At 42.9% G+C, this 23,512-nt stretch overlaps 1 protein-coding gene across 2 annotated transcripts in view; it reads left to right on the top strand.

The window, feature by feature from the left end:
* Positions 1-23,512, top strand: part of LOC141172452 (espin-like) — a 343,391-nt gene that overhangs the window by 202,495 nt on the left and 117,384 nt on the right. For both annotated transcript variants that reach the window (XM_073656689.1, XM_073656688.1), the window contains exon 7: positions 16,105-16,382. In XM_073656689.1, the coding sequence (XP_073512790.1) occupies positions 16,105-16,382 (278 nt within the window). The remainder of the gene's footprint in view (positions 1-16,104; positions 16,383-23,512) is intronic.

Raw genomic sequence — 23,512 nt, 5'->3', positions numbered from 1 at the left:
TTTTTACTCTGAGGCCAGAGACGGGGACAAGGGGGCATCTTCTATGTCTGGAGGAAAGAAGGTTTAATCATAATCACAGATGGGGATTCTTTACTGTAAGAGCAGTGAGACTATGGAACTCTCTGCCGCATGGTGTTGGAATGAGTGATTCACTACTAAAATTTAAGAAGGGCATGGATGCCTTACAGGTAATAATATTTAAGGTTATATATACACTAGATTCCTTGATAGGGCGTTGATCCAGGGAACTAGTCTGATTGTCGTATGGAGTCAGGAAGGAATTTTTTTCCCAATGTAGAGCTTGGTGTTTGCCACATGTTTTTTTTTTGCCTTCCTCTGGATCAACATGTTAGGCTATGGGTTGAACTAGATGGACTTAGTCTTCCTTCAACCTCAAAAACTATGTTACTATGTTATCAGACCCCCCTCAGCTCCACCAGGACCCCCTCAGCATCACCAGGGCCCACTCAGCATCACCAGGCCCCCCGTCAGCATCACCAGGTCTCCCTCAGCACCACCAGGCCCCCCCTCAGCACAAGGTCCCCCCCCTCAGCACCACCAGGCCCCCCCCCTCATCATCACCAGGCCCCCCCTCAGCATCACCAGGTCTCCCTCAGCACCACCAGGCCCCCCCTCACCACAAGGTCCCCCCCCTCAGCACCACCAGGCCCCTCCCCTCAGCACCACCAGCCCCCCCCTCAGCATCACCAGGCCCCCCCTCAGCATCACCAGCTTTACCTCAGCACCAGACTCAGCAGCCTCCTCCTCCTCAAACACTGGCCGCCGCTGCCTCCGAGGCACGCTGCTCTGCTTGGGAATGCAATGAAGATGAGCGCACAGCGTGTCAGGAGATCGGAGTCAAGACCATGATGTACCCGGCTTAAAGGTACAGCGCCCATTTCCGTCCACCGGGTGCATCATGCATCTGGCGCTGCTCCGAGCGGAAGCAAAGAGAGGAGGGCCCTGGGCTGCCAGCGTGACCGGGCCTCCCTCTTTTTGCTACTTCTCACCGGGCCCCATACAGTACTAAGGGCAGTAATGCCCTGATGGTGGCCCTGACACAACCGCATGTGGAGGTGCCCTAAGTCTGTAGTGTCACCGTGCATATCCTCCAAGACAGGGCCGGCTCCAGGTTTTTGTGGGCCCTGGGCGAAAGAGTCTCAGTGGCCCCTTTAACACATACCACGATTCATGATGTGTAATGCAGGTGCCGGAATGCAACGCACAGAGACACAAGGCGAGAACAGTCAGAGATGTTTGTAAACAGTTTTATACAACAGGTATACTGAAACAAGGGATTAGCAACAAGGGTAATGAACAGTGGTTTGAAATATCAGAAAAATACGAAATTTCTAAAAGTAAGGCGCAGTCTCGTAAAATAAGGCGCAGTCTCTTAAAGTAAGGTGATGCCCTCAAGCATGAGAGACACCACACAAGTTCTTTAACCGTGAATTTGGCCCTAGCGGGGGTCACCGGTTATTCCCGCTAGGCCGTGAGTCTCTTTCCGGATAAATTCAATTAAATTACGTTGTGCTACTTTAGCCCCAACCGTTCCCCTCCCAACCTGAGTACTTAAACCCAATTGTCCCCGGTACCGTGGGTGAGCAGTGGAAGTGACGGCCCTGCTCACGTATGCAGCTCCTCTCTGCTTGGCCGTTGGAGGCAGTCTCTCGAGCCTTGGATATGGGGGTCCAGGTCTCGTCTGTCGGCGGCCGACGTCGGGTTCCGCGAACTCACTCAGCACCGCGATCAGGTTTCTGGTATCCTCAGCAGGCTCAGCACTCGGGTCACAACTGTGAGGGATCCGGAGCTCTTTTACCGGTGCCCGGCTGGAGCACCTCTCAGGCCTCTGGATTTGGCCTGTCACGCGGGGTTTCTCAGGACACAGGGAGCATGTCTGCTCCTCTCTGCTGCTTGGCGCCAAAGACCCCTCAGGTTTGGCGCGCTGGCCTCTTATCTGCCCTCCCTGCAACTTCCCTTGTATATTTTGGTTCCGCTTGACTGTCTCTGGCCAGTAGATGGCAGTCTCGCTCCATCCTTGAAACGTCATGTTGAAGTTCTTTTACAAGCTTTCTTGCTCGTTCTTCAGATGCACAGATACCGCAGAGAAATATATATATATAGTACAGTGCCAAAGATTTCACTTCTTACGTTACATGAGCGATATCTATTGTAAATTCTACAATAGCTCAGAAATCGGCGAATCCTCGCAGCGCACAGAGCAGACCGGACAGTATAGTCCTCCATACAGTATTATGGGCCCCATATATTGCTCCATGCAGAATACTGGTCCCCATATAACGCTTTATGCAGGATACTGGTCCCCATATAACGCTCCATACAGGATACTGGTCCCCATATAACGCTCCATACAGGATACTGGTCCCCATATAACGCTCCATACAGGATACGGTCCCCATATAACGCTCCATACAGGATACTGGTCCCCATATAACGCTCCATACAGGATACTGGTCCCCATATAACGCTCCATACAGGATACTGGTCCCCATATAACGCTCCATACAGGATACCGGTCCCCATATAACGCTCCATACAGGACACTGGTCCCCATATAATGCTCCATACAGGATACTGACCCCCATATAACTCTCCATAGAGGATACTGTCCCCCTTATAACGCTCCATACAGAATACTGGCCCCCACATAATGCCCCGTGTAGGATGTGACCCCCCCTTCCTTATAATGCCCCATGCAGGATGTCACCCCCCCATATAATGCCCCATGCAGGATGTCAGCTCCCCCCGATATAATGCCCCATGCAGAATGTCACCCCCCCCCCCATATAATATCCCATGCAGGTTGTCACTTGTCCCTCCCATACAATGATCCATGCTGGATGTCACTTGTCCCCCCCCCATATTGCCCCATGCAGGATGTCCCCCCCCCCCTTATAATGTCTCATGCCTCCACATATATATATATATACTAGATGGTTGCCCGATTCTAACGCATCGGGTATTCTAGAATATGCCCCATGCAGGATGTGACTCCCCCCCCCCCCATATAATGCGCCATGCAGGATGTCACATCCCCCGTCCGTTATAATGCCCCATGCTGGATGTGACATCCCCCCCTCCCTTATAATACCCCATGCAGGATGTCACATCCCCCCCATAGTGCCCCATGGAGGATGTCACATCCCCCTTCCCTTATAATGGCCCCTCCACGATGTCACACTTCCCCACCCCACCATTTAATGCCCTATGGCCCCATACAATAAAAAAAAAAAAATCCAATACTCACCTCACTTGTCAGCTGCTCCTCTGGACTCCAACGTAGCCCGCATGTTCCCGCTGTGACCGGTCAGGAGAGAGCACGGTGTAAAGACGTCACCGCGCCCTCTGACCTGAGACGTCACACAACAGCAGCGGAAGACACAGGAGCTGCTGTGCCGGCACGGGGAGGGGTAAGTATGGCGCCGGGTGCCGGGGTCCTGAGCGGGGGGGGAGTTGGAGGGGAGAGGAGGAGAGGGGAGGGGAGAGGAGGAGAGGGGAGGGGTAAGTATGGCGCCGGGTGCCGGGGTCCTGAGCGAGCGGGGGGAGGGACAGGAGGAGTGGGGAGGAGAGGAGGGGAGGAGAGAGTAGAGGAGGAGAGGGGAGGGGCATCACCTTTACCGTCCGGAGATAAGCGGCCGTAGCCGCTGATCTCCCGACAGTAGCCGCATGGGGGTCAGCGGCGCCTCCGGTCGGGGGACGTATGCTGCGAGCAGCCGGCTTCATCTCCCGGCTGCATCGCCGCTCACCTCCGTGCAGCAGATCAGCCGCTAACGGCCGCCATCTTTTTGTGAAATGCCGCGTCGCTGATTGGCCGCGGCCGGACCAATCAGCGACGCGGGATTTCCTGGACAGACAGACAGACAGAAAGACAGACAGACAGACAGACGGGATAAGACAATTATATAGATAGATAGATATATTAAAAAAAAATCAAGTACTCACCTCACTCCTCACCTGATGACGCTGCTCCGAACCCCTCACCCGCGCCGGCGTCTTCCCGCTCTGCGCTGCCTGTGACGGCTCAGGAGAGAGCACGTGTAAAGACGTCACCGCACCCTCTGACCTGAGACGTCACAGTGCAGCAGCCGCAGAAGAGACCAGATCTGCTGCGGAGGCACGGGGAGAGGTAAGTATTTGGCCGGGGCCCTGAGCAAGCGGGGGGGTTGGGCGCTGACACCAGCACCGCACCACTCACGAATCCCATAGCGCGCCGGGGTGCTCGATGGTAAGTGGGCCCCCCCGCCTGCTCAGGGCCCTGGCACTTGCCCGGGTGCGCCGGGTGCTGACGTTGGCCCTGCTCCAAGATTTAATCAGATTATTCACAATCTCACTGTCCCAAGGTGGGCTGTACATAACCGTCTACCGGGCCTCCCTGTCAAGGGTCAAGAGAGTCTAACTCGACCTGAATGGAGGGGATCAGGGGATACATGCAGAGCATGATCTTTAGTCTCTCTACCCAATCCCACAGTGACACACTGCTTCCTGTGAACTCGGGAAGGTAGCTGAGCAAAGCCGCCAGGGATATATTTTCCCTGACGGACTCGATCACGGACTGGTCTGCCGTGTTTGTGTTTGAATGTTGCATCCTGCCGACTACTGAATCAATAAATCTCAAGTAACCCAGAATATTTTTATTTATAATTAAATTTAATTGGAGTTCCCATAGGGCACATACATAGCTATGAGAAAGAGAGGACAACAAAATGCCAGGAACAAAGTACAAGACTATTATTAAAAACAATATTTTTATTGAAACAATTTTGTTTAAAATAATCATACAATGTAATCAAAGCAGAACCGAAAAGCAGATGCAGACAACGACAATTGGTGGGTGAGCTATTCAAAAGTATCCATGATTGTGAGAGTGAATAGATATATTGAATCATAGAGTAAATGCATCACATATAAATAAATTAATTAATCAATGCCTATAACCCATAACTATGTGTATAGAGCATTTTCAATGTATAAGTTTTCTAAAGATGCAACGATAAAGGAGAGAATCCTTAGTAAGAGAACAGAGTAAATAATGCTAAGTAGCAATAGGTAGTGGATATATATATATATATACAGTACAGACCAAAAGTTTGGACACACCTTCTCATTTAAAGATTTTTCTGTATTTTCATGACTATGAAAATTGTACATTCACACTGAAGGCATCAAACCTATGAATTAACACATGTGGAATTACTACCTCTTGAAGCTGATCAAGAGAATGCCAAGAGTGTGCAAAGCAGTCATCAAAGCAAAAGGTGGCTACTTTGAAGAACCTAGAATATAAGACATATTTTCAGTTGTTTCACACTTTTTTGTTAAGTATATAATTCCACATGTGTTAATTCATAGTTTTGATGCCTTCAGTGTGAATGTACAATTTTCATGCAGGGCTTTTATATCCAGGAACTTTGGCATGTGAGGCACCTGACTAGTTCCAGCACAAGAAGTCGCTCCCCCTGCCATTCTTCTGGTACCAATTGGTTCCACCTGGTTTCGCCCCTACAGCAGATGGCAGTCTTTCCTCTCTATTGTCAGATCACGCAAGGACTCTTCAGGGGTATCATAGCTTACTCTTACAGAACCATAATCTTGATTTTCATTAAAAGGGAAATTAAATCTTCATTAAAAACCTAAAACAGGCTGTAGATTCACTTGATTTCATGTTCTGTCCAAGTTTCAGGGTTTTTTCTCTGCAGCCATATTCTTATTTTATCTGCTCTGTTTCTTGAATTTCTCTAAACGTAGAGTGTGGACACTGAATGGAAGCCTGACATTACTATACTGGCATTACTTCGTTGCCCACACTTCCCATTATGTGCTGCAGCATCTTCTGGAGCGTCCATGACACTCTTCTAATCCCCTGCATCCATCAGTGTTACAGTTGGCGCTGAAACTAATTTTTTTTCTACTGCAATTTTACAAAAATCATGGTAAAAACACAATTTTTTTCCCCACCATTTTCGCTCTATGGTGGGCAAGAAATCATATTTTTCTCACGAAACAGCAAAAAATCCTGCTAAAAGCCTTGCATTTTTGCCGCAATATTTGCAAAATCCTATCCAAAAAAAGAACCTAAAAGGGACATGAGTTGCACAGTGACTGGAAACTCAAAAACATTATATACAGCCCCTGATATCATCATTAAATTATTACCCTTGGGATAAAAATGAATACTGTATTGATAATATATACTTAAAATATAAAAAGACTTGCTGGTAATATTATTACATGTACAATTGTAGTAAAAGAGAGACCAGAACATATGAAATCTGGAGGGAAAAAAGGGCTGTTAGCTATAGGCTCACATAAAGAAAGAGGGTACAATCCTTAATATAGTACAAGTGCACTTTATTGCATGTTACATATCCATTTAGGTAACCAAAAAAGTGAGATTATTTTAGCCATGCTTGTACTCCAGGGTTTACTTATAGCCTGTAAATCTCATTACACTTGCATGGCAGGCATATCACTCAATACAAGGAGAAACATTACCCCATAGACCCCAGTCACAGGCCTCTCATACAGCCAAATTAGATCTCATGTTTTGCACTGATGAGGGGGCAACACCCCAAAACACGTATCTGCACATTGAGAGTCTGGTTTAACTTTTATCAAGTCATATGGCAAGGCTCATTAAAGGGTCGATATTGACTTTTAGGATTGCTACTTGCAATAGGTGGTGCTAGAGGTCAAGACCTCCTCCTGAAATATAACTACTATTATATTGTCCCGCTATGTACAAGAATATTAATTAATACCTCTTTATATGCTAGAATAGAAATAGTATAATACTGCCTCTTATGTACAAGAATATACCTACTATAATACTGTTTCTATGTACAAGAATATAACTACTATAATACTGACCCCTATGTACAAAAATATAACTACTATAATACTGTCCCTATGTACAAGAATATAACTACTATAATACTGCTGCTATGTACAAGAATATAACTACTATAATACTGCCCCTATGTACAAGAATATAACTACTATAATACTGCCCCCTATGTACAAGAATATAACTACTATAATACTGCTCCTATGTACAAGAATATAACTACTATAATACTGCTCCTATGTACAAGAATATAACTACTATAATACTGCCCCTATGTACAAGAATATAACTACTATAATACTGCCCCTATGTACAAGAATATAACTACTATAATACTGCCCCTATGCACAAGAATATAACTACTCTAATACTGCCCCTATGTACAAGAATATAACTACTATAATACTGCCCCTATGTACAAGAATATAACTACTATAATACTGCTCCTATGTGCAAGAATATAACTACTATAATACTGCTCCTATGTACAAGAATATAACTACTATAATACTGCCCCTATGTACAAGAATATAACTACTATAATACTGCCCCTATGTACAAGAATATAATTACTCTAATACTGCCCCTATGTACAAGAATATAACTACTATAATACTGCTCCTATATACAAGAATATAACTACTATAATACTGGCCTCTATGCACAAGAATATAACTACTATAATACTGCTCCTATGTACAAGAATATGTCACGGGTGTGTCAGAAGTGACAGACACTCGCCCTGCAGTTGGTTCTCATGGCAGTAATCTCCCCATTCAATAATCTCCCCGGTTTGCCAATCTACCATTATTATATCTACGGATTATGTTTAACAAGCCAAGGAAGACCCAAAACAATAGGTGTGGGAAAGATTGTCAAGGACATAGCAAGGGATTATTTCAGAATGAACTGACCCCACCCTCAGTTTTACATTATGTATAATCTGAGTAAATGCTTTCTGTGCAAGTGGCACCGAGTCGATGGCAAAGATGGAAATAGGTTTAGCTAAAGTACAGCAAGAAAGACCATGAGTTTTCACAAACTCAGCATCAACCATGCTGACTCCGGCTCCACTGTCAACAAACACAGAAATGTTCTCGGTTTTGCTCTCTTGCACCACCTCTGCTGTCAGGACAAACCGCGAACTGCAGGTTGGCCACAAATGCACCCCTTGTTTATCCAACTTCAGACTACCAAGAGTTAATCGAGTCTCTTTTTGTTTAGGCATTGAAGTCCCAATTAAATGTCCCTTTTCCCCACAAAAAATACACCTTTTTACTTGCGGTTCTCCGGTGACATGTACGATGTAAAGGCCCCCCTAACTGCATATGTTCCTCCACCTCCCCCCGTACTGGTTCACCGCCAGACCGCTCCCCCGGCAGAGGTACAAAACCCTGACAAAAAGGCCCCGGAGAAGGTGGTCTCACCCGTCTATCCTGAAATTGTCTATCAAGACATATGGCCAATGACTTGGCAGCCTCCAAAGACTGAGGGGTTTCATATACTGCCAAGGCATCTTTCAACCTTTCAGAAAGACCCTCACAAAATTGGCTTCTAAGGGCCAGGTAGCTGCTGGGTCCTAGAGAGACAGCCTTTAAAAAGGTGTCTGTAATGCCAAACGAAGAGATCTTCTACAACCAACTGCAAGGCGACTGTCTGTCACTTCTGACACACCCGTGACAGTACCCCCCTTCCTCTACGAGTGGCCTCTGGACACTAAGGACCTGATTTCTCAGTATAAGAGGTGTGGAATGAATGAACCAACCTGGGAGAGTTCACCTCTGATGCTGAAACCCACATCCTCTCCTCTGGACTATAACCCTTCCAGTGCACCAAGTATTGTAGAGAACGAAGTTGGAGACGAGAATCTACAATCCTCGAAATCTGGAACTCCAGATTACCATCAACCATTACTGCGGGCGGTGGTAGAGGTGAGGGCTCAAGAGGTTCCACATACTTTTTGAGTAAGCATCTATGGAACACGTGTGGACCTTAAGGGCCTGAGGAAGTTCAAGCTGCTGGGTTAATGACGGCGGTTATTTTATAGGGACCAATAAACCATGCTGACTCTGGCTCCACTGTCAACAAACACAGAAATTTTCTCGGTTTTGCTCTCTAGCACCACCTCTGCTGAAAGGACAAAGCAAGAACTGCAGGTTGGTAACAAATGAACCCCTTGTTTATCCAAGTCCAGACTACCAAGAGTTAATCGAGTCTCATTTGAGTTAGGAATTGAAGGACAGGTCCCAACAAAATGTCCCTTTTTCCCACAAAAAAAACAAACGCATTTTTTCCTGCGAATCTCCGGGGAGATGTATGATATAGAGACACCCCCTAACTGCATGGGTTCCTCCACCTCCCCCAGTACTGGTTCATCTCCAGACCGCTCCAGAGGTGCACAACCCCGACAAAAAGACCCCGGAGAAGGTGGTCTCACTCGTCTAACCCGTAGGTGTTTATCAAGACGTATGGCCAAAGACATGGCAGCCTCCTAGGACTGAGGAGTTTCATATACAGCCAAGGCATCTTTCAACCTTTCAGTAAGCCCCTCACAAAATTGACTTCTAAGGGCTGAGTCATTCCATTTGGAATCCGTTGCCCATCTACGGAATTCTGAACTGTAAGTTTCTACTGACTGATTCCCCTGCTGAAGGCGACGTAGCCTAGACTTAGCCAAGGCGACTCGGTCAGGGTCATCATAGATGAGGGCCAGAGCCCCGAAAAACCCCTCCACAGACTGGACACAAACCGAGACCTGCGGTAAGGAAAACACCCATGACTGAGGAACTCCCTGCAATAGAGCGATCACAATACCAACCCGCTGCTCCTCATTTCCGGAGGAGTAAGGACGACGTTTAAAATACAATTTGCATGCCTCCTTAAATACTAAAAACTTGTCCCTACCTCCTTAAAAGCTGTCCGGGAGGGCAACCTTGGGTTCAGGCTGGACAGGCCTACCTGCAGAAACCCCCACATTGGCGACCTGTAACCGCTGATGCTGCTTCTGAACCTCACAGCGGAGGTCATTCACCTCCAGAGACAGACGGCAGAACTGCTCTGCAACTGATCCCGTACTAAAGGGAGTAAGGAAAAAAAAAGGTCAGCGCCCAAAAACACACAGTTTTTCTTTTTCCTTTTCAAAATGTGCTAAGCCGGCGATAATGTCATGCAAGGTGTGGGAAAGACTTAGTGCAACACAAAGGGAAGAGAGAAAGGGAGCCCAGATTCTAGGGAAAGGGGGGAAAGTGGAAACCTCCTTGGTTGATCTAGCGTCACCCTGTCTCCCCTAACGTCCCTGTATTGGCTCTTAACCAATCGCTGCACGTGTACCTCGCCTCTGTCTTTCCCTGGCGTTTGGCTCAAGCTAGGGAAGGGAGGAAATGAGCACTAGTTGATCTCCACTAAACACTATAGATAACAAGGAAGGAAAAACAGGGGAAAGTTGCTTAGTTTTAGATAACTCCAGACAAATGCACAAACACGTCCTCAAGCTCCAGAGAGGAAAAGGTACTGCTCTTGCTAAGCCTTCACAAGGAATAATGAATATCACCAGCACCTCCCTCTAGAACACACCAGGTATTTATACACCCAGGCCAGGGAGTTAATTAGCCAGAGCGAAGTAGCCGCCGGGTCCTAGAGACATCCTCTAAGAAGATGTCTGTAATGCCAAATGTAGAGATCTGACCTGGGTGTATAAATACCTGCTGTCTGCTAGAGGGAGGTGCCGCCAATACTTACATTACCCCTTGTGAAGGCTCGGAGCAAGTGCATTACTTCTTCCTCTCTGGAGCTATGAGGATGAGGATGGTGTCTCTCTGAAGTCAACTAAAAGCTAAGCTATCTTCCCTTGTTTGTTGCCCCTTGTTGTCTTTAGTTGACTGTTGACTAGCGCTCATCCCCCTCCCATACGCCAGGGAAAGACAGGACGAGGTTCGCGTGCAGCGATTTGTGAAGAACCAATATAGGGACGTTAGTGGACACAGGGTGATATTAGATCAGCCTAGGAGGTCTCCACTGCCCCTTTACTAGAGTCTGGGCTCCATTTCCCTCTTCCCTTTGTGTTGCACTAAGTCTTTCCCACACCTTGCGTGACAGAATATAACTACTATAATACTGCCTCATATGTACAAGAATATAACTACTATAATACTGTCCCCTATGTACAAGAATATAACTACTATAATACTGCTCCTATGTACAAGAATATAACTACTCTAATACTGCCCGTATGTACAAGAACATAACTACTATAATACTGCCCCTATGTACAAGAATATAACTACTATAATACTGCCCCTATGTACAAGAATATAACTACTATAATGCTGCCTCCTATGTACAAGAATATAACTACTATAATGCTGCCTCCTATGTACAAGAATATAACTACTATAATACTGCCCCCTATGTACAAGAATATAACTACTATAATGCTGCCCCTATGTACAAGAATATAACTACTATAATACTGCTCCTATGTACAAGAATATAACTACTATAATACTGCTCCTATGTACAAGAATATAACTACTATAATGCTGCCTCCTATGTACAAAAATATAGCTACAATAATACTGCCCCCTATGTACAAGAATATAACTACTATAATACTGCCCCTATGTACAAGAATATAACTACTATAATACTGCTCCTATGTACAAGAATATAACTACTATAATACTGCCCCGATGTATAAGAATATAACTAATATAATACTGCCTCCTATGTACAAGAATATAACTACTATAATACTGCCCCGATGTATAAGAATATAACTAATATAATACTGCCTCCTATGTACAAGAATATACCTACTATAATACTGCCCCTATGTACAAGAATATAACTACTATAATACTGCCCCTATGTATAAGGCATGATAATGTAGACAAGAATGTAGACCACAACAGGTAACATGTTTTTATATCCAACTGGGATATGGCCAGTCTCTGACTGAACTTCCTTTATAGATTTTTCTTAAAAAAAAGCTTTGCGCTCACTAGAATAAAGAACAATAGGCTTTTGTCTTGGAGTTTTGAGAAGAATGTCTTGCCAGAATCTCAGTGTGCAAAATCTATGTTCGTGATTGCTTTACTATACAGAATATTCAAGGCTCTATTTTCTTCTCATGGGGTGAATGTTCAGGAATCTTTACTTAGTTAAGACATAATTTTGATAATATAATTGCAGCTATTATCCCCAGCAGTGGTAATAATATGTGCGTTTGACAACTTTGGTTCTGCTCTCCTGGATTTCATATATTTGATAACGCTTTATATAAGAAGTCATTTGCTAAAATGACTTTAGCTGTTTTTTGACAAAGTTATTTGCTAATGCTGCCAAAACCTTGAGAAGGAAAAATAAGATCAGGTATGTTGCATTTTCACAACATTGATTGTTTGCACTGTTTATGGCCACTGTATATAAGTATTCCACGTGTACTACATGGTGGTATTATTCACACAAATAATGAAACAGGAACTAATATTAACATTGTGCTGCACAACCAGACAAGTCAAGAGCAAACTTCTTTTATATCTGTTACAAATAAATGCAATGATAGATTCAATGTCTGGAAATAATGGAAAGCTTGGCTCACATTATTATTTTTTACATGTTGTCCTATTGGTTTTACATAAAATTTGACAGACTGAAAGACTGATTCCACTGGCAACTGTTTGACGAAATGTTTAAAAAATATTTGTGAATGCAGTCTAATATATGTATGTTTGAATTGTGATGCTGGTCACTAACGGACAAGCTGTGAGGCTGGGTAGTCAAGAGGTCCAAGGTCAGAAGGCAGGAGGGTACATCATAGACAGAGGGGTGAGATAAAAGAGTAGTCAAGGCACAGTATGGAGTCAGAATTCCAAGAAGTGGGCGGATCACAACAAAAGGGCTAGGCAAACGGATGGTCAAGGCAAATCCAAGGTCAAGCAGCAAAGATCAGAATACAAGACTAGGAGCACATAGCACATACACACCTCATGAGCAAAGCTACAATTGGCAGCAATCTAAGGCAGAGAGCTGGCTAGATAGCCAGGTAATTACTCTGAATAGGAGACACATGGATGAAGCCTCGGCATGCCCTGTTCCTGATTGGACGGCTAAACTGTCACTCAAGACACTGACAGCTTAGCACGCCACAGCATCCGATTGGATGGCTGAGGTGTCAATCATCATACCGACAGCTCAGCACGCCCCTGTCTTATGTTGGATGGCAGAACTGTCATTCTCTGAGTCCAGACACACTGATAGGTGGGATCGTGACATGAATATTCAGAAATTAATATATTAATATAGTTTTCTTCTCTATTTGTAAATATTTACAAAATGTAGTACTGATAAATTTCTATAAATGGTTTTCCTCAACTATATCTTATCCTTTGGAAAGGCTATCAATATCTGATCATAAGGAGTGCACATAGAGAAGTGTATTTAGTATGGTTGTCCATTGACCCGAGCGTAAACCATACAGCTTGATTGAGTATACACCCACTGCTATAAATAAAAAACTTGTCGTTCCGAAGGCGAATAGACAGTAGTGATGTCCGACTGGTAAAGTCCCTCAAAGATCAAAACAAGATGATGAACTCCAAACCGGGGACTGCGAAAATCACAGAGGGAGGTGGTTCCAAGATAACGTCACCGAGTAACTACACATCACAAGATGGACCAAAATTCAACCAACGCGTTTCGGAAACCGTTTCCTTTCTCAAAAATTGCTATGGTCCAAGTATAGGTGGCTTAAATAGTTGAATCAATTAACTACTTCTAGATCAGGACCTTTTATTTAAAAGCAAACAGTTCAGTCTCTCTGATCAAACCTTATTTAGGACTAAAGTATCTATTTCAAAAATCCATCTCCTTTCAGTGCATGACACTTGTTTTATATAATCGACACCACGACAATTTTTTTCTCACAATTTGAATACCCCAAAAAGAGGAGCCTTCAATCTGTCCTTTTTGTTTATTTGCATAATGCCTAGGTAGGGGACGTCCCTTAAATTTATCTATGATGTTACATACGTGTTTCACAACTCTTTAAGATAGTTGTCGTATAGTGCGTCCCTCATGATTCTTGTTACAGGGGCATATTATACCACAAATAACCCCTTCTGATCTACATGTAATGTGATATTAAAATTAACAATACCCTCACTAGTAGTAAACTCACTGATTGGGGTTCTCGTTTCAAATTTACAATTTTTGCAAGGATAAAAAACCTTTCAAAATTTTTCTCTAGCGGGTGCTATTAAATTACCTATATTGCAGGCTTTTCTAAAAAATAAATTACTAGTGATGGCATCACTGCTCCGATCATGTAGGATTGTAATGTTTTCTGGTTTCACTGTTAATCTGCTTTACATACAATTCTAGAAATCACGGATCCACCCTGGCGACACCTCTGTTATCACCTCCGGTTTCACATGTATTATATGTAAAACATCAAGCTGTTATTTCACCCGCTTTCCAGGATTATCATGTAATCCTGGGACTCGTGTTTCAAAGGAAGTATACAAAGCCATCGAGGCGCGTATGATGTGTCATGAGTTCATCGGACTTTGTACTTTTATACGAGTCTCACGTCTTATTTATGTCACTACATTCTTTCCATCATAAGGCATTTATTTCCATTCACCCTCTGTAAATCTGGCATTAGACTCATGTAATAAGGGGGTTAGACTAAGGATCTGTTTCCTTCCCAGAAACAGCACCATCCTCTACCACAAACTAAATGATGTATTGTACCTAAGGTTTTTTCAATTGAATTGGGCAGCGCTGCTATACCAGACACAGCCCATGGACACAGGTGGCGCTGTTTTTACATGAAAAGTTGTAAAGATGCAAAAATCTGAGTCTGAGAGTCAAAAGACAAAAAATGGAAAAAAATACAAGTTACAAGAATGCTGTAAATGTTCAATGGTTCCATATGATCAACCCATGATCTCTGTGCCCAGAACCATTTTAAGTGAAATTGATCTACTGTTTAAATCAGGTTTGTGTCTTATATGTATTTTTAAAAACATTTTGCTATTTTTTTTTCACATGACGACGTTTATTAAAAAGCAAAAACAGCAGTCTTGCAATTTTGGGCTATTTTAGACTGCCTTTTAGGAAAAGTTTTAGGCAGTTTTCTTATCTTTAGAGGCAGGGTTACAATGACGGGTAAGACCTCTATATAACGCTGATAACAAAGGATCCACCAATCACAATAGGTGATGTTACAGCTCACCTCCTCCCCCTCCCTGTTCTTCTGGTTTTGGCTTACATATACTGAGGTACAATACTGACCAAATACTGAACGTGTGAACATGGCCTTATTGTCATCACTCACATATGCAAATTGACCTGAACTAATCTAAGTCTCTGGCACTTGTTCCACTGTCTAGTCGGACTCTGCAGTCTCTAATCAACACCCCCAAGATGTGATTGACATTCTCGACTTAAGAAGATGATGTGGGCAACTACGAGCATTCATGCGACTTTATTCCTCCCTGGACAGATGCAGTGAAGCTGAGTGATCGCTCCCCGGCTTCATGCACCTTCCTAAGGCGGTATTATGTCAGATTACTGCATCCTGTTTCACTTCGTCTTTCAAGGAAGGAGTGAAATCGCATTTTTTGCAGACATATAAATAATAGTGTATTACATCAATTACATGATTTTATTCCTGGATTCTGGCTCTAAATAATTTAGGGGCAGATTAGGGTTCTGGCGGATCTGACAGGTTCCCTTTAAAGGGAATCTCACCAGGTTTTTGCTATGTAATCCAAGGGCAGCATAATATAAAGGCAGAGACCCTGATTCCAGCAATGTGTCACTTACTGGGCTGCTTGCTGCAGTTTTGATAGAATCCCCATTTTATCTGCTGCAGATCTAGCAGTTCTCTGAATGCTGAGCACTGTATAACTCCGCCCACACCACTGACTGGCTGCTCTGTGTACACTTTGTATAGGCAGAAAGTTGCCAATCAGTGGTGGGGGCGGGCTTTGGCTACAGGATAGCAGGTTTACTAGTCTTCTAGTGATGATCGCCTTCTGAAAAAAAACAGTGATTATATCAAAAGTACAGCAAGCAGCTCAGTAAGTGACACATTGTTAGAATCGGAGGCTTGGTCTCTACATTGTGATGTTCAGATTAGGTGGCAAACACTTGGTGACAGATTTCCTTAACTTTCTTGAGGGCCTTACTCATATATCACTTTAAATGTATGCTTTTTTTGTATTTTGTTTCAGGGCCCCCTGAAACTGCCATCACGGATATGCAGACCTACATGGACATGTTAAATCCCGAAGTAGATCCTAGTAGCAGTAAGAAAATAGATCCAACCACCAACCCTCCGCCACCTCCTCCTGCCTTTCCACCACCTCCACCTCCTGCTCCTGATGCCTCACTACCGCCTCCTCCATGCTATCCTGCACCAAACCCTCCTGAGGGTCAGCACACATCAGAGATCTACGTACAGGCGAAGAACAACCTCCGACATGTCGAGAGTGAGGTCCTAAATGAAGAGGTAATATCTGAGCTGAAACTGAAAATTCTCAAGGAATTCTGGTGAAATTCACACATTTTTGAAAGTTGACCAAAATTCAGTAACGCGCGTCACTGGCCTCTCTATACTAAAATGTGCATGTGGACATGTTCTGCTTTAAGACTTAAAGGGTTAAGTCTAAAAAAAATATCCAAAACTGTTTCCAGTCAATCCCAGAAGATGATGGGAGAAAGGAGCTGGTTTCTCAGCTATAAGTAGAGCTACCCATAATTGGGTAGTTCTTAAAGGAGAAGTCCATTCTAAATTTGTATCTTGTATACACAGGAAATATTTTCTTGAGCTGCTGTGGAAATGTAAAAAAAATGCCCCCTGCTGAACAGCTCGGCACAAAATCGTATTTAATAACCATTTAATCAGAAAGTCATTGTCTCTTTTTCTCTGTCCTAATGGCCATCCATTGTATACAGTAGAGATGGTTGGGATATATCACAGTAAGGTCCAGAAATATTTGCACAGTGACTGAATCTCCATGATTTCGGCTCTGCGTGCCACTATTTTGGATTTAAAATGAAACAGCTGAGATGCAGTTGATGTGGTGACTTTCAGGTTTAATTAAAGGAGTTAAACAAAAATATTCTGTGAAAAGTTTAGGAATTGCAGCCATTTTTCTACAAAGCCTCCTCATTTCAGGGGCTCAAAAGTAATTGACTTTACCTTAAATAAAATTCTCATTTTTAATACTTTGTAGAGAATCCTTTGCAGGGAATAATTGTCTGAAGTCTGGAAGCCATGGATGTCACCAAACACAGGTTTTTCTCCTTTGTGATGCTTTGCCAGACCTTTTCTGCAGCTGACTTCAGTTGTTGCTTGTTTGTGGGTCTTTCTGCCTTAAGTTCTGTCTTAAGCATGTGTAATGCTGCTCAATGGGGTTGAAATATGGTGATTTGAGAGCTTCTTTGACCACATGTTGTGGGTTCACAGCAGCAGCTTTAAAATGCAAATGCCACATGTGTAATCAGCTCCAGACCTTTTACCTGCTTAACTGATGATGGATTAATGAGGGAAAAGTCCATGAAACCCATTAAACAGCTTTTAAGATAATTGTCCAATTACTTTTGATCCTTTGAAAAAGAGGCAGCTACATATTAAAAAGCTGTAATTCCTAAACCCTTACTCCAATTAGGATGTGAATACCAACAATTTAAAGCTGAAAGTCTGCACTTTAAGCTCATAATGATTATATAACTGTATCTTGAAAAATGTTTATGTTTAACTCTCCAAATATTTCTGAACCATAAGCCATGATCATAGGGGACAGAAAATGTATAGTTCTTGAGCTGGACTCCTAAAATCCTCATTTTATAATTAGGTGGGAAAATTTAAAAAAGTAGGGAAGCTATTTTGTTTTTCAAGCTAGTTATTAACCCTGGTTTGTCCACTAACCCGCCCCTTTTGGTTATCTTGTTAACGTCCATATATTTTGTCTTATACTTTCACAGAACTTCCAATTCGTAAATTCCACCCCACCTTAAAGAGCACACCAGGTGGCTGACTACTCTGCTTACCTCTGTCCAAAAAGGTACAGTGCTTTAAAAATGTATTCATATCCTCTGAACTTTTCCGAATTTTTTCACGTTACACCCACAAACAAACTTAAATTTATTTTACTTGGATTTTATGTGACATACCAACACTAAGTAACAAGTATTTGTGAAGTGTAAAGGAAACGATACATGGTTTTCCAATTATTTTAAAAATATAAATCTGAAAATTGTGACCTGCATTTGTATTCAGACCCCCATACTTTGTAGGATTATAAATATATCAAAAAGGCAATGGTATTTACCAGCCAAGGTGACAAAGGAAGATGCGCAAACAAGATGCAGCAGACCCCCTTAGTAAAGGAGGTAACACAGGTGCAGAATACTTATGAAACAATCACTCTCAACCTATCAGTCCATGGAGGGGGATATTGCCTAGTATTAGAATTGCATACAGATGAAGATTGCAATAGAGTGCAAGTCACACACAGTGCCCAACTAACAGCCTATTACACGCCCCTACTATTTGATTAGGTGGGCTGCCCGGCCCTCTGCCAGTCTATCACAGAGGTGCAAGCCCCTAGTTTACAAGGTCACCATTGATGACTGCACCCTGTAAAGATAAAATGTGCAGAAAAATATATAATATACGCAATATACAGTACAGACCAAAAGTTTGGACACACCTTCTCATTTAAAGATTTTTCTGTATTTTCATGACTATAAAAATTGTACATTCACACTGAAGGCATCAAATCTATGAGTTAACACATGTGGAATTATATACTTAACAAAAAAGTGTGAAACAACTGAAAATATGTCTTATATTCTAGGTTCTTCAAAGTAGCCACCTTTTGCTTTGATGACCGCTTTGTACACTCTTGGCATTCTCTTAATGAGCTTCAAGAGGAAGTCACCGGAAATGGTCTTCCAACAATCTTGAATGAGTTCCCAGAGATGCTTAGCACTAGTTGGCCCTTTTGCCTTCACTCTGCGGTCCAGCTCACCCCAAACCATCTCGATTGGGTTCAGGTCTGGTGACTGTGGAGGCCAGGGCATCTGACGTAGCACCCCATCACTCTACTTCTTGGTCAAATAGCCCTTACACAGCCTGGAGGTGTGTTTGGGGTCATTGTTCTGTTGAAAAATAAATGATGGTCCAACTAAACGCAAACCGGATGGAATAGCATGCCGCTGCAAGATGCTGTGGTAGCCATTCTGGTTCAGTATGCCTTCAATTTTGAATACATCCTCAACAGTGTCACCAGCGAAGCACCCCCACACCATCACACCTCCTCCTCCATGCTTCACGGTGGGAACCAGGCATGTAGAGTCCATCCGTTCACCTTTTCTGCGTCGCACAAAGACACAGTGGTTGGAACCAAAGATCTCAAATTTGGACTCATTAGACCAAAGCACATATTTCCACTGGTCTAATGTCCATTCCTTGTGTTCTTTAGCCCAAACAAGTCTCTTCTGCTTGTTGCCTGTCCTTAGCAGTGGTTTCCTAGCAGCTATTTTGCCTTGAAGGCCTGCTGCACAAAGTCTCCTCTTAACAGTTGTTGAAGAGATGTGTCTGCTGCTAGAACTCTGTGTGGCATTGACCTGGTCTCTAATCTGAGCTGCTGTTAACCTGCCATTTCTGAGGCTGGTGACTTATCCTCAGAAGCAGAGTTGACTCTTGGTCTTCCTTTCCTGGGGCGGTCCTCATGTGAGCCAGTTTCTTTGTAGTGCTTGATGGTTTTTGCAACTACACTTGGGGACACTTTCAAAGTTTTCCCAATTTTTCGCACTGACTGACCTTCATTTCTTAAAGTAATGATGGCCACTCGTTTTTCTTTACTTAGCTGCTTTTTTCTTGCCATAATACAAATTCTAACAGCCTATTCAGTAGGACTATCAGCTGTGTATCCACCTGACTTCTGCACAACACAACTGATGGTCCCAACCCCATTTATAAGGCAAGAAATCCCACTTATTAAACCTGACAGGGCACACCTGTGAAGTGAAAACTATTTCCGATGACTACCTCTTGAAGCTCATCAAGAGAATGCCAAGAGTGTGCAAAGCAGTCATCAAAGCAAAAGGTGGCTACTTTGAAGAACCTAGAATATAAGACATATTTTCAGTTGTTTCACAATTTTTTGTTAAGTATATAATTCCACATGTGTTAATTCATAGTTTTGATGCCTTCAGTGTGAATGTACAATTTTCATAGTCATGAAAATACAGAAAAATCTTTAAATGAGAAGGTGTGTCCAAACTTTTGGTCTGTACTGTATGTATTGGTTAATATTTTTGTCAAAATACGCAAGCTCGCAACCCACGTCAAGGGTCCTCACTGTCTTGCGTGTCCCTACACTACAGTAAAATAAAAAGCACAGCCAAAGAAATAAAAGTGCTTTTTATAATACTTTGTAGGACCACCTTTCTCTGCAATTACTGCTGCAAGTCTTTTGGTTCTGTCTCTACCAACTTTGCAAATCTAGAGGCTGAAAATTTTTCTGCCCATTCTTTTTTGCACTCTCGCTCTAGCTCCGTGAGATTGGATGGAGGCGTCTGAGTACAGCAATTTTCAAGTCTTGCCACAGACTCTCAAATGGGATTTAGGTCTGGACTGTGATTTGGCCGTTCACACACATGAATATGCTTTGATCTAAACCATCCATTGTAACTCTGGCAGGATGTTTAGGGTCGTTGTCCTGCTGGAAGGTGATTCTATACCCTAGTCTCAAGTCCTTTGCAGCCTTTAGCCGGTTTTCCTCCAGAATTGCCCTGTATTTAGCTTCATCAATTTTCCCATCAACTCTGACCAGCTTACCTGTCCCTGTTGAAGAAAATCTACCTCACAGCATGATTCTGCTACCACCATGTTTGATGATGGGGATGGTGTTTTTGGGGTGATGTGCAATGTTAATTTTCCGTCACACATACAGTAGTGTTTTGCATTCAGCCCAAAAAGTTCTACTTTGGTCTCATCTGACCAGAGAACCTTCTTCCACATGCTAGCTGTATCCCCTACATGACTTTTTGCAAACTGCCAATGGGACTTCTTATGGCATGATTTCAAACATGGCTTTTTTCTTGACTCTCTTCCATAAAGGCCAGATTTGTGGAGTACATGACTAATAGTTCTCCTGTGGACAGATTCTCTCACCTGAGCTGTAGATCTCTGCAGCTCCTCCAGAGTGACCATGGGCCTCTTGGCTGCTTCTCTAATTATTGCTCTCCTTGCTTGGAATGTCAGTTCAGGTGGATGGCCATGTCTTGCTGGTTTGCAGTTATGCCTTACTCCTTCCATTTTTGGATGATGGATTGAACAGTGCTTCCTGAGATGTTCAGAACTTGGGCTGTTTTTTATAACCTAACCCTGCTTTACTCTTCTTCACAACTTCATCCCTGACCTGTCTGGTGTGTTCCTTGGTTTTCATGATGCTCTTTCATCCCTGATGTTCTCAAACATACCTTAGAGGCCTTCACAGAACAGCCGCAGTTATACTGAGAATAGATTACTCACAGGTGAACTCAATTTACTAATTCTGTGACTTCTGGGGGGCAATTGATCACTCAGGATTTTATTTAGGGGTATCAAACTACAGGGGGCTGAATACAAATACTCCTAACGATTTTCAGATTTATATATTTTTTATATTTGGAATCATTTTTTACACTTCACAAATACTTGATACTTTGTGTTGGTATCACATAAAATCCCAATAAAATACATGTAAGTTAGTGGGTGTAATGTGAAAAAATGTGGAAAAGTTCATGGGGGTATGAATACTTTTTTTTAGGCACTGTATATCACTAAACATTATTAAGAATAGACATAATTTTAATCCAAAAGCGGAAACTTTTGTATCATTAGCTAGCTGCGTATGGTTCATTGCTACCTGCTTTGCACCTGCTTCAGGTAGACGTCCTGGGAAATCTATTTTAAAGGTATATACAATATGGCTGCATTGTAAGGAAAGGTTTAAAATTCAGCTTAGTCCTTTAATTATTTTACCCATGTTTTGTCTCCATCAAACAAAACCTTTCTTGCCGAGATAAATGGTACCCAACGTGTCCTTTCATTTTGAAAGCTAGTGAGTAAACAGCCCAACAATGGAGACAGTGAACCTTTTATGTTTTCTTGGCAGAGGGACCTCATAGAAACTCCGTGGGCTGAAAAGATGATGGCTGACTACATCATCTGCTTAATTGGTATAGCCCAAGGAATTAGTCAATATTTCAAAATATATATATATTTTTTACCATTTTTACATTTTCACATTCCAAAAGCAATAAATAAAAAAATTAGAAATTGACAATGTGTTACAGTCTGAGTATTTTGACAATACTTCTGTATTATTAGATGAACCTTTGTGTCTGCACTAGGAAACGTGAGCCGTAGAGGCTGGGATAAATTATTAAGTGCAGTCTCTTGCACAGCAAAGCACTTTATTGTACATCGGAATAATGAAGGACGGACCTGTGTCTTGGATAGAATAAAGGTTTAGTTCTCCAAGTGCTAATAGGAGTCTGGTCTTTTTTGCATAATATGTCAGACGCATGCTGGGCTCCAGGGCAATCCTTGCCTTTTGATGCCCTATTCTTGCCAAGGTTCTTTTGCGGGCAGCTCGGAGCTGGCTGCATGATTCACTGTTGCATTGGAGGCTATAGATAACGCTGTCGAAAATAAATACACAAGTGTCTGGTGTCTCTGTAATGTGAAGCCGTGGCTATTTAACCCCAGGGAGAGATGGCCGAAGATTAATTTCCAGTTCAAAAGTTAAATGAAGAGTATGCAAAAGAAGATGATGTATATAGAGCTCAATGACCTTTTAATGTACCTACATATTCTGCAATGCTGTATAAGGAATTCATTCATTCATATTGCCCCTCATCCTTTAATGTAAACATTCATTACCAGGGGTGTAACTAAAGGGGGCTAACAATATTTTTCCTAAGTAAGGAGATACCAAAACCTCACTTTGTCTTGTCCAGTGTGACTAGATCAAAGACGTAGAGCAGCACATTGTATCTCAGCATCGGGTTGGTGATAGCTGAACTCTTGTTGGAGTCTACAACAGCTGCAGGCTTATGCTGTGCAGAAACTGTGTTAATTATAAGAGTTTCTTAATACAATGCTATGCAACCTGTTTAGTTTGTTTGCATTTGTTCTTTTCCGGTAAACCTCCACAATCCTCCGTGGTGATGATAATAATACAGAGCTCCCAATCATCCCGGATCCAGTGGGACAGTCCCGATTTAGAGGAGCTGTCCGGCTGTCCAAGGAGGTCAGGGCTAAGTCCAGACTTTCACTCACTCTGTGCCTGCAATATCTTCTCTCTTGCAGGCTGTTTATTGCTCAGTGCTTCCTTCTCAAGTGGAGGGGACGGCATCTCTTTCTGCACTGTACATACTTACATTCATTTAAATAACTCATTCTTCTCTTTTCTAAAAGACTAGTTTCCTCCTGGGATTTGAAATCCCAAACTGTAGCATTGGAAGCAGCAGCACAAACAATGAGCCACAGGTTGCACTGTTGAGTATAGGAATATTTTCTGTACTAGAATGTGCAGTGTGTTCTGCTTCCTTACAGACAGATTGTACTAGTACATAGAG

This window comes from Phyllobates terribilis, unplaced genomic scaffold (assembly GCF_046119375.1).
Source record: "Phyllobates terribilis strain yellow unplaced genomic scaffold, ASM4611937v1 Scaffold_12__6_contigs__length_324123572, whole genome shotgun sequence".
Taxonomy (NCBI): Eukaryota; Metazoa; Chordata; class Amphibia; order Anura; family Dendrobatidae; genus Phyllobates; species Phyllobates terribilis.
The sequence above is the reverse complement of the archived record's forward strand: the minus strand, read 5'-3'. Positions and strand labels throughout refer to the sequence as shown.